At 39.2% G+C, this 12,319-nt stretch overlaps 1 protein-coding gene across 6 annotated transcripts in view; it reads right to left on the bottom strand.

Moving 5' to 3' along the window:
• Window positions 1-11,347, bottom strand: part of LOC124066082 (cilia- and flagella-associated protein 46) — a 51,159-nt gene extending 39,812 nt beyond the window's left edge. For 4 of the 6 annotated variants that reach the window (XM_046402170.1, XM_046402172.1, XM_046402169.1 and 1 more), the window contains exons 1-12: window positions 9,463-10,702; window positions 9,091-9,155; window positions 8,015-8,179; window positions 6,173-6,296; window positions 5,534-5,628; window positions 4,613-4,759; window positions 4,331-4,430; window positions 3,873-3,971; window positions 3,278-3,468; window positions 2,493-2,718; window positions 2,167-2,284; window positions 2-131 (exon numbers count right to left, since the gene is read on the bottom strand). In XM_046402170.1, the coding sequence (XP_046258126.1) occupies window positions 2-131; window positions 2,167-2,284; window positions 2,493-2,718; window positions 3,278-3,468; window positions 3,873-3,971; window positions 4,331-4,430; window positions 4,613-4,759; window positions 5,534-5,628; window positions 6,173-6,296; window positions 8,015-8,179; window positions 9,091-9,155; window positions 9,463-9,558 (1,556 nt within the window). In that variant the 5' untranslated portion in view covers window positions 9,559-10,702. Of the gene's footprint in view, window position 1; window positions 132-2,166; window positions 2,285-2,492; window positions 2,719-3,277; window positions 3,469-3,872; window positions 3,972-4,330; window positions 4,431-4,612; window positions 4,760-5,533; window positions 5,629-6,172; window positions 6,297-8,014; window positions 8,180-9,090; window positions 9,156-9,462; window positions 10,703-11,096; window positions 11,219-11,296 lie in introns of those variants that run through there. The other 2 variants (XM_046402174.1, XM_046402168.1) reach the window with 2 other exon arrangements.
• Between the last annotated feature and the right edge of the window lie 972 nt (window positions 11,348-12,319).

Below are 12,319 nucleotides of genomic sequence, written 5' to 3'. Positions count from 1 at the left end.
CCTCTCTGTGTTGTCTGTGTCATCTCCTCGTCTGGCCAGATGTCCATCCACCTTCAATACGGCTGTAGAATGATGGTGAGCCTTAGCAGAGAGCTGAGCCACTGATCCAGTTTCTTGACTGCCTACGGGAACTAGACAATTATTGGTGTAATGAATACCTAAGTCCAACATTATTAATGTAATTGTAAAAGCTTCTGAGTTTGTTCTAAATAATTAATCAATTTAATTTTCTAGCTAGTCTGCAGAGCGAACAGTCTAGTCATTCTGTTGCTCAGAATGATTCCTTTGGCCTAACTAACTATAAATCAAAGAACATGGGATAAATAAACACTGGGAGAATGTTATCCTTTTCAGGAAGTTACGATCCTTATTAGGCCATTTTCATGTAACCAACAGGAAGAGTAAATGGCCCATCTTCAGCATTGCCAGCTCTTTCAAACAGGGATGATACTGACTGCAATGTGATCTGATTAGCCATGTGAGTAAGCAAGAGTAAGCAAGATGAGTTGTCTCATGCCCGAAACTGTTGTCTGGGTCCCTGGTGGCATATTGCCGCCTGAGGCATACCCTATAATTCTGAATCTGAATATTTGTTTTATGTGCTTAATTATAAATAGAGGTCTGTGATTTTGACTGGAGTGTTTCACAGAGGCAAAATTATCCAGTGCCTGTGTATTTAAGCTGAAAGTTCAGACATGCTCCCATGCACACATTGAACATCTGAGGAACAATGCAATACTGTTAACATGTGGCAACATTACATATTACATGCAATAACATAATTCTTCTAGATCGAAGACTTATTTGGTTTTGAAGCTCAGAACACAATGCTTAAGTGCCATCGTCTAGGGGATATTCGAGGTTTATGAACAAAAAAGGAGTCTTCTGGGACCAAAGCTTTTAACCCTTGCCTGCAGTAGAAGCCCTTTGATTAGCTGTCAGAGGAGTGTTCTTCCCAGAGTGATTAGGACTGCTGAATGTTCATTTGATGCTGTGGACCAAGGAGCCTGGAATGAGTTTGACATCAAAGGCTGTACCAGAGCTCAGGCTCTTCTGCTCCATGATACATAGCACACAGTCAGTTGGGCTTGCGTGAATTACATTTCACACACGCTGAGCCACTGAAAAATCGTGCAAAAAAGGGCGACAAAGTTTGCCACTAAAAGAGCTTATGTCCAGAAGACCAAGGGACAAATTTACATACAAGACAGCACACACCAATTTTGTTCTGTGACATTCATTCAATTTGCAGTGGCAATCTGTGCAATCAGGGCCTGCTTTACTGAGACAGGTGGTTGTTACACAATCAGAGCAGAGGACTGCCTTGCAGGTGCAGTCTGTTCAGTCAGATCAGTAAGACCTGTCTGAGATCACCAACCTCAGAAAAGAAGTTATATAGTAAGTAGACATGCTGTACTGAAATATTCAGCAGGCAATCTGATGAGGGATGAGAGGAGATTCCATCCCCCTTGTTAGCAAAACGACCAAAATGAGTCCCCCTTGCTAGACTGCCATCCCATCCTCCCAAGGTTGGAGAGTGATACCGTGGTCTGGTTCTCAACACAGATTCCACACTATTCAGAAACCCGGACCTATAACCAATAAATCATTGATGGGGGGGGGGGGTACATTTCCAGATCCAGAAACCCATTTATTTTGTTAATGCAACAGGATTAAATAAGCTTCAAAGAAAATGAAAATCAGACAGTGCAGCAAAGGCACAACAATGTATGCAGAGAACGAGAGTAAGTGAGAGCAACAGCAAAGGCTCAGATCAGAGCAGATGGAGGGTGGAGAAAATGTACTCTGTAAATGTCTTATGAATGGAATAAATTACACGCATTAAGTCATTTTACAGCTGATCGAATGTAATGCTCAACTATAATGAGTACAAAACCATCCACCATCCTTGCATTTTGTCATTCCCCCCTTACATGCATATACATAAAGGAGAAAAGTGTACCTTACTACCTGCAGAATGTTTTTCAATTCCATTTACAGAACTTTAATGAAAATACGTGATCACTAGTGCAGCTATAAGCTTAGTAAATATGGGTGTGTGTGTCAAGCTATCCCTATGTGAGAAGAGCTTGCAAGTGACAGATGGGTTGTAGAGAATGTTACTTTGTCTTAGTGAAACTGTACATGACAAAAGCAAACGTGTACCTCTTGAGGTGTTGTCTGCATCCAGCACTATCTCGAAATCATCAGGGGCCAAAAGGAGACCCACAGCAACCAGGATGGGACGAATGTCTGTCTCATTTTGAGGCTGCACCTCCCTTGCCTGGAAATCAGAGAGAAAGGTTGCATGTTAGACTAGATGTTAACTTGTGCCCAAACAGTTTATTACATACATCAAAATGTACTGTTTTGCTCCCCTACTTCACTGAAATATGAATGATTGCTATTTTACATAAAAATTGTCTTGTTCAGCTTTAAAGAATTGTTATATTTTGTAATGTTAGTCTATCTGACACAGAGGGTCTGAAAACCTGCTGCATAAGCATAGCGGCTTTATCCTCGTTGCGGGAGGGCGTTTGGTAGAGGGTCCCTCTGAGCTGCAGGAGGTGGAAAGCTGATGACAGGCGATCCCGTTGTGCCCCATTATCCAACAGCATGGCTTTCTGGAGGTGAGTCAAAGAGCCCTCAAGGCGCCCCTCCTCCTCTTCAACCAACGCTAGCTCTGAGTGGATCTGACAGCGCATCTCCAGCAACGTACTGTGACAATAACACACACTTATAGTATCAACTAATATATTACAAAATAACAACAATCTATAAGTCTGATACCAAAACTAAAATTAACTAAAAATTAGGAGATACTAATGACACCTTTGTCATCTTGAAAAATACCTAAATATTGGCCTGACAAAAATATACCTATTTCTTACCATAAATTATCCTAACAGTATTATTCTTGATCCAAATGTAAAACATATGTTTTTCCTCCATTCTTAAAGTGATCATTGTAAAAAATACAAATATAACTGCAGAAAAGCACAGGAAGAAAACATTTTTGCATGTTGGCAGTCTGTATTACAAGTAAAACCAACACAAACTACACATTATAATACTAAAACATAATTTGAAGCATAATGTCAGAGATGCATGTATTATGCTGTTTTTAACATTCTTGTCTGTCTATTTTTTTTGTAAACTAAGCTAAAACAGCCAACAGCCAAAAATATGTTCAGTGAATAAAAACTAAAAAAACTGAAAAACCCTCAGACATACACACATAAACATGTATCATAATCAATCTGAAGAAGCTGGAAACCTTTGTATGTCTTCCAGGACTTGGGCCACACTAAGCAGAGTTGTCTTGATGTGTTTCCTGAGGTTACGCTGCAAGAGGGGCAGACAAAAGCTCCACTGGGTAGCACACACGGCCTGCATGGCCTGGAGGTCCCCCTCTCTCACTGCAGTCTGCAGCCACTGATCCAGCTTGCCTATCTCCTTCAGCCGGGCCTGTAGGATAACAAGTACAGACTAAGAATGCTGAATCAACAGCACTTCTGTAACTTGGCAAAATATTATATGGTGGAAAATGGGATTGCATGATACTTATCTCAAGATTTTACTTCTCGTAAGGGATGAAAACACTAACATACTGTGGTGATTATATGATATTTAAAATGATGCACTGAAACTATAAGTGATGAATCGCCTCTAAATGGGTCAACAGTTACTTCATGCGGGAAAAGCTATCAAAGTGAAGTGGGATTTCTGGATTGACTGCCTTTAAACAAAGATTGAGATTACAGGGAAATGTTACTTAGCGGCTAATCAAGCCTTTGCCAGTGGGTCCATTGCCTTCATTATGACATGTGGCAGAAATACTTGGCTGATAATTTGGGAAATTGATTGAGTACCTCCACACTGACTTTAGAATAATCATTCATCTTCGCATCTCTCTTCAGAAGGTTGATTTCACAGTTGACACATTCCATTACTATGCGTTGGCCAATACTCTAAAAAGACAAATACAAGTGATATTAAAATAAAGCACCCAGAAGTGCTTGAGAGCAACAATGACACGCATATGTAAAAGTTCCTGCACATGCACTGTTGCTAAGTTCATCATGTAACAGTAAAAAGAGCAAATTCCTGAAAAAACTACACATTTTTACAGAAAATAAATTCTACATTGCAGAAAGTAATCAAATGTGCAGACCTATTTAGCTCTTGAGCATGAGCTCAGCAAATTAATCTCACCTTTTGTCTATCTGAGACAGCATGTCAGACTCCATACATAAATTTGCATGTTTCTATAGTTACAGTTACAGCATGGAGCCTCTATCCTAGTTTCAAAAGAATATCGGACACTCACAGCCTCTCCCACCATCTTTAGCTCTTTCAAACAGTTGGCAGCTATTTTCTGATGCTTCACTTGCAACGCCAGCAGAGCCAACTCCAGGAGGAAGGAAACTCTGCAAATCCCAGATAAAACATAATTTAAACAGCTCACAACACTTCAGTACAGTAATCCGAGCCATGTACCTCCCTTGGGATATCTATATGTGGTTTTACGGTCGTGGGAGGTTCAGGAAGAGGACAGGGAGAAACAAAGGTAAGGGTAGGAAATTTGTTTAGGACATTTTAGGTTACAGACCTGTCAGCTGGTTGGACAGATGCTGTGTTCTGAAGAGAGCTGGGGTTCACAGATGTAGTAGATACATCTGTACAATCCACCAAGAGATGGAAAATCTGCTCAAGCTCCTCTTTTGTTGATTCATCCCCATTCATTTCTTCCAACCTGCTAGAAACAACACAAAAACCCATCTGTCATTAACAAAAAAATATGCATGCATGCATCTATATTTTCATTTGCCCACTAATATACTCACACCAACAATACATAAACCTCAGGCTAAATAACCTATATGATGCCAATGATGGCAGACTGAGTCATGTTGTCAGCATTTATAGCTGAGTTGAAGAATCATAAGGAGCTCTGACATGTGGACTACACGCCTGCAGAAATGGGGGCTGGTTTTTGTGTTTTTATGTTCATGTACACAAGTAACAAGATAAACCTGTCCACTATGGGAAGCCAATGTCTAAGATGAGAGCCTATGATTTAATGTTTGAAGATCATCCATTTAAGCTAAAGGTATAAAGGCTTCAGGATAAAATAAAAAAAAAGAAAAACATATCAATATCCCCTTGTAAATCCTACAGCTTAATAAATCATGGTCTATAGGAATAATACACACTGCAGATTATGATGTAGAATGGTAAAACTGACACAAATCACAACACTGATATGACAATTAATGAGGTCATACTGGTAAAGGTAATGACTGAACTTGCCTCCATTATTAGCAGGAAGAATTCTAAAAAAGCAAACATGCAATCAATCAACAAACTATATTCTTTCAAACACAATATTGCCTCCACAGAAGTAAACACTGGTGAAGCAGATCAAAGGCTCAACAACAGCTACGGGGCAACTTTGATTATTATTTTATTTTAGTGACATATAGGTAGAACAGGAAAATGTGATTAAACAAAACACATAAACTTTCCTTACTTTTTAAAGTCCTGTATTTTGTAAATGACTGCTAAGGTAGGGCAGTGCCTGCTCATTTCAAAGAGGACATCACCGTCTGTCAGCTTGTGATGTGCCTAGAGGAGAAAAGTAAAGGTAGGAGTTACTCTTTATTATCCCAACAGGTTCTCCTAAAACAGGCATGTCAAACTGGTCCACAGGAGGGCCGGTGTGGCTGCAGGTTTTTGTGCCAACCAACCAAGAACACACCGTTTGACCAATCAACTGTCTGAAGACGGAGATCAGTTGATTAAATGAGTCAAGTCTGGTGTGCTGCTACTTGGTTGGAAAGAAAACCTGCAGCCACACCGGCCCTCCTGTGGACCAGTTTGACATGAAATACAATTGTCCTAAAAGGTCAACTGTATTTCACATGAAACAGTCTTTAGTTGTTTCAGACAAATTTCCCCTCTAATTTGGGCTAAAAATTCCTCTAATCCCTTAATATTTGTGCTAAAAATAAATGTCACAAAGTTTAAAACAAGTTGGCTTTTCTTTTTCAATGAAAAACGGACATTTTGAAGGTACATGGTTTTGAGTGGATTGAGTTAACTCCTAAAATACATGCTACCTCAAAATTCTTAAACATTCAATATATTTACAAGCACTGGTACTGTTTACCAGTAACGTAAAGAGTCTTGGATAAAGATGTGAGGTGTGAGACTTGATGAATTCCTCTGTGACTTTGGCAAAACTTGCAGCTTCCTCCATTTTACCAGCATCCACAAGACATTTGATAAGGTACCTGAAGACAAACAGGGAGCAAATGAGACTGACAGTTTCAGTTATGGACACCGGTCACAGAACTGCAGTATACATAAAGGTCCCAATTTATTGCAATACATACACCTCATACACCACCTACTGAATAGCAAAGGCAACATAACAATGTCAAATATAAAAGTTTTTACTTTATGAAGATTGTAATATTCTATTTTGGTCTGTGGTGTCGTACAGTTGGACAGCATTCACCCAAAAAGCTCAGAGTTCAGTGTGGTCAGAGTTAACAAATATTATTTAAAATATAGTATAATATAAAACCATCACAGTGTGTTTTAATGCATGCTGACCACTCTACCTATGCTATACCGATCTATACTCTATCTCAGCTATGAATTTCAGACATACTAGACCATCCCTATTTATATCCTAGCAGGGTTGGAAATTAGCAACCATCACCAGCAGAATGCAGGTGATTTTATATAGTGGCCAATGAAATCAATCAACCAACCAGCCATGATGGCGGATAAGTAACAGCCATTTAATAGAACGATTTGTGATAGACTAGAGCAGAGATTGAATCATGGGTTTGCTTATTTCACTCAGACACTTTAATGCAGAGCACAGCCAGGGGAATTCATGCCTTACATGGCCAGCAAAGTGCCCAACCTATTCCCAGGTTGTCAGTGTTTACAACTTAGAGGATAAAACAGAATCAAAGAGAAAAAACATAGCATGACAGACAGAATTGCAATAACAGCGATCAGGTAAACTGTTCTCTTCTCTCCAAGTTTGATGTCACCAAATAACGTTGATTATGTTGATGTGCTAGCTTGTGGTTCATCTTTCTCTAGTCTGTCTGTCTTTCTAAGTTGTAGAAGCAGAATTAAGGTTTCTCACTCTCAACCCTCAACTTCGCCTACTTCCAATGTCTTTGGAGAAGCGATAAAAATCAAACTTTTTGTGCATAACTTGTATGTACATCTTGTTCTATATACTACAAATGTTTCTTCAGTTTTGACCTCTTTGGTCTTGCTAAGCTGGCCAGTGCATCTCTATGTCATGTTTGCTTGCCAACCACCTTGCCAAAGCACTGTGTTCTGTGACTTTGTGCCTGACAAAGAGAAGATAGAACATAGAAGACAGAAGAAGAAAGAGGAAAAGAACATTGTGTTTAGTAATACCCATACAACTGCATCATTAGTTCATGGTTTGGTGTTTGTGTGCACTAAATGTGTATGAGAGAGTGAGTGAGAGAGAGAGAAAGTTGGTATTTCCCTTCAGAGGTTAATTTTTTCTTATGAAATCAAATAGCCTATTGCTTGGTTTAAAAAACGAGTGGCTGCCAGATTTTAGAATCCAACTGCCACAGTGGCAGGTAAACAAAAAAGATCATTTTCAACCCCATAATCTGACTGGCTGGCTCACATTATTCTGTACATGAACATGAAATAAATATCCACTGAACACTAATGTTTGGGCCTGAGATGTCATTAGAGAACATTACAAAACATCTTATATTAGAACAGAGAACACAATCTCTTCTACATAGTGGGGAATAATGCAAAAAAACAAAACAAAAAACAAAACAATAAGAAGGGAGCAACAAAGCTGTGGAAACAAGTGAACTGATGCTCATTTAGCTCTGTACATCATCCCAATGAATCCAGCATGAGAATGGACACACTAAGGACTGGATTTATTCATGAACGACAAGTAAGAGAGCACTGGAGGGTCACTTACATCATGAGTTCAGCCCTCCAGCTGTGGTCCTGGTCTGCCACCTCCTCCAGACTTTGGACCATCTGCCTGAGAGAGGAGACCAGGTGGAGGCAGCGCCCTGGCTGCAGGAGAGGACGCACAGTCTGGAAGTACAGCACTGAGGCATTGAACACTATGAAGTTGTATCTGTAAGAAACAAATCACATGCAAAAGAAGTAAACAGAAAATAATGAATTATTTATATGGTGTACATGCAAGCCATTTGATCTCTTAGTACAACTCAATTCAGACCAATTGTCAACACTGTATAGAGAAGTACTGTGAATTGCAAATGTGTGTTGATTAAACCATCGTTCAGTGAGCCTCAAGAGAGCACCCTGTGTAAGTTTTCTATGCGAAATAAGTGAAATTTATGAATTCAAAGCACTGTTTCGGAAGAAATTGTCTGAACAGACTGTTTGAGTACTGCTAATTTATTCACTAGAGAGCGTGTTGTGCATTAGTCGGGGCTGGATGTATTAGATACGTATTCCCTTTGGTGTTAATTGGGACTGCTCATTCAGCTCTTTTATTGACAGGTTATGAGTTCATTAGCAAAGAGATTCAGTGCTTATTGCTCACAAAGGCTAAGCTGTTATATGCACACATCCATACACATCTTTCAGAGCAAGGAACAAGGGAACTTATCTTTCACAGTTTCTATTAATACATCTATATTTGCGATCATTTTCACCATGCTCCAAAATACTTCCAATGAGCTGCTCCATTTTAGAGGAAAACAAGCTGAATATCATCTGGTTGTGAATAAGGGGTAAGGATGAAGCGTGAAGAATCATGTTATATTTTCACAATGGTATTTGCAAATGAAACCTTCACGTCCCAGAGTATTTCTGTGCAGCAGACTGAACCCTCATAAGCTGTCACAGCTTTAAAAAAACATGGTGAATATTTCACCTTTATGAAGTGTTTTCACAGGTGCACCTTTGCACGATAGCTGCAAATGCCAAATAGTATCAGAGATGATAAATTGTATGTGACATAAATCTGTAAATTTCCTCTTAGAATGAAACCAAGCACCTTTCTCAGAGGTTACATACCTTGGTTCACATTTTGAAATTTCAACTGCTTTCAGAAAACAGAGCACAGCCTCTTCAAAGTCTTCCTGAAATAGCAAACAATGCAAAACCGGAAGTGAAAACTTGTGACATCATAAACACATACAAAGATCAGGAAAAACCAACTATTCAGCAAAGGCCACATTTTGATAAAGAACAGAGAAAAACTTTAAACTTTATTTAACTTTGAAAATATAAAGTGCAATATGCCTTGAGGAATCACACTGTGAAGTAAACAGTTCTTGTTTACTTTAAATAAGTACAGTATATCTCTACAGTAGCTCCGTGTGTGTACACAGACACATGAATACACACAACCCCCTTGAGGAGATGTGTCTAATTTACTGTCCTCACCACACTCCCTGTGGCCGGCGGAGACTTCAGCTGGCCCTGGCAGAGGTATGCTCGACACAAAAATTGATTAGCTGGCGGATTCCCTTCAAAATACATCTTTAGACATGCTCTGCTTATCTCCAAACAACCCAGCTGAAAAAACAGAAAAGAGATGCACAAAAGCCAAACTAAATGAATATTTGTACCTTATGAACAGTGATATTGTTCCACCAGCACTGATACATTATCTAAACTATTCAGAAATGACTGACTGGATTTGGAATGCATGTTTATTGTGTATGAGACAAAAATAATCATCTTAATTGCATGCTGTTACATTAAGAACGTCAGCACTGTGTTATATACTGTCCCGTGTTAATGGATAGATAAATTGACACAAGGTTGTTTTTATTCAGGGAGCAGTGGTACTACCAGGGAGATAATCCTGTAACAGAAATTTTAACTGTATATTGTAAACTTTTAATTGTGTTACAATTATGTGTTTCATTTTGTTTCATCCTAGAAGAGCATAAAATGAAACAGTAGTGATGAACAGTCATGAACACTGGATCAGTGTGAGAGAAAAAGGCTATATGCAACAGGAATATGCATGCTTCTCTAAATAACTGAACAATATTATGATGTTGTTCAGCCCAGGATGAGCATGAATTCAGTAGCCACTTAAGCCTGAGACTTCAAGGCAAGCTGCATTTTCACTGAGAAAACTTGCTGTATGATATAAAAAAGACTGAAGGATTCACATTATGGAATATCACTGTGTTTCATTATTCAAATATGTTTTCCTCGCCCTAGGACAACTCAGGATACATTAGTGAATATTCATTACTATCCCCTACTGGGAAAATAGTTAGATTTAGCTAACTAACTCAAGTTACTGTACAAAAACAGTGACATAATGAAATCTGTTTTAAGGCTTTTCCAGCAGAAAGGGTGCAGAGGTTTCTATTTCCATGATTTTCTGTATCAGCACCTGTAGATACAACCAGCTAAGCTCCGGTGTTTATCAACTACCTCAAAAGGATATGTCTCCTGCTTTATTTAGTCAATCAAATAAATCCTCTCTTCATGTCAGTAATGTTGGTAATAATTCAGGAGCCCCCACAGAGGATGCACACATACCATGACAGCAACAAGAATTTACTTATATAAATGCAATCCACATTTTTCACAGTTAGATGCAACATTTTCTTTCTCAGAGGCTGCTTAAAACATCATGTCTCAAGTGACATCTGAGCGGTCATGAACTCCTCACAACATGAAAACATTGCAGTTGCAGTTGCAGGCACATTCAAAGCTTGTGTTTTCTCAAGCTTTCATACAGTGGATTTCAGCATCAAAGTCTAATGCTGACTGTAGGCTCTATGTGTACACCTGTCGGTTGTCCTGAGTGTAGGTCTAGGCAAGATTCAGTATGAACTTGGTGACAGGTGTCATTTAAATTCCATAAAATGTAGTAATTTTATTTGAATTTATAAGTCACTAACTTGGTAGACTTGTTAGTTGTTCGTCCTTAGCAGCCACACCCTGAACTGATTCGGAGTTTCCTTTCATACAGGAGTTGGGACACATCTCACTATGCTGACCAAATCTACATTAACAGGTGTTACAGTCATGTATTCATGCCTCAGTCTTACCTGTAGCGCTGTTTCAGCGCAAACGACGTAAAGCTCTGGGGCAACGCGTGGAGTGCGTCTGCTGGTTACGGCTACCGTCATGTCCTTTATTAAACGGTAGGCTGACCGCAAAGCTCCCGAGTCTATATGCATGACGGCAACACAGTGAGGACACATTTTCAGTGCAAGTGCAATTGTTCCTGAATTGATACATTACAAACCTCGATGCTCCTTTGCCTTGGTTAGGTACTGACGAATATCTAGGTCCATGTTAGCGAGCTAGTAAGATTAATGAGTTGTGTCTGTTAGCCAACATTAGCTAGCAAGGACAAAACTATTTACGATAGCCAGTTTTAACTCTAATGTTTCCACATTTATCCATTAAAGGTCTGTGAAACTAGCAGCCAAAAATTCGAAACGTTGCGGTCTTAATGTACATATGCCACTTCTCATATTATGTTTAATGGACAGCGAACAAAGTGTCAAACAAACGCTATCCCACCATCCGTGTTTATAGTAGGGGGGCGTTACTAAGCAACCGGAGACTGGGCTTGAACTACGGTAAACGCATGGGACAAAAGAGGTAGACACTCTGCTTTTGTTTTGCTAAAACAGTGTCAGTGTAAAACACTACTACACTACTAGCTACAGTTTAAACTAAAAATCAAATCCATTGCCACAAATACTCATTTTATGGCTACAATTTACAACGTTTTTTTCATATAAATTAAAGAAAAATAAATAAAAAGTGTACAAAGATAAATTTAAAAAAAAGAAACAAAGATGACCTCTCTCTCCTGCTCCCTCCCTGTGTGTGTGTGTGTGCGTGTGTGCGCCCGCGCATCTCACTTAAACACACATGTGGGTACAATAAGCAATGGTGCTTCTTAACTTCAAAGTGCATCATTACAAACCAGGCCACTCAGTGTGCAAATATATTTACTTGGTCAAACCAAATACCACTATTGATGTGACAGGGGACACAAAAAGTGAGGCAAGGCTGTGGCTCTCGCTATAATGGACTTGAAGTTCCAAGTTTGAGGTTTAATTGACAGAATCATGTATTACCTGCTGGTGTTTCAAAGTAGCATAAATACAGGAAGTCAGTGGCCCTCAAGCAAATTTGTTACGCAGTCCATCATGGGATATGTCTAAATATAGACACAAAGAGAATATTCACCCTTTGGAATGGCTTTAAATGTGAATTATATAATTATTTTCTGGGAGCGATTTTTCCTCTGTCA

Source organism: Scatophagus argus, chromosome 10, assembly GCF_020382885.2.
Source record: "Scatophagus argus isolate fScaArg1 chromosome 10, fScaArg1.pri, whole genome shotgun sequence".
NCBI lineage: Eukaryota > Metazoa > Chordata > Actinopteri > Scatophagidae > Scatophagus > Scatophagus argus.
Note: the sequence above shows the minus strand (reverse complement) of the source record. Positions and strands in the feature narration are given on the sequence as shown.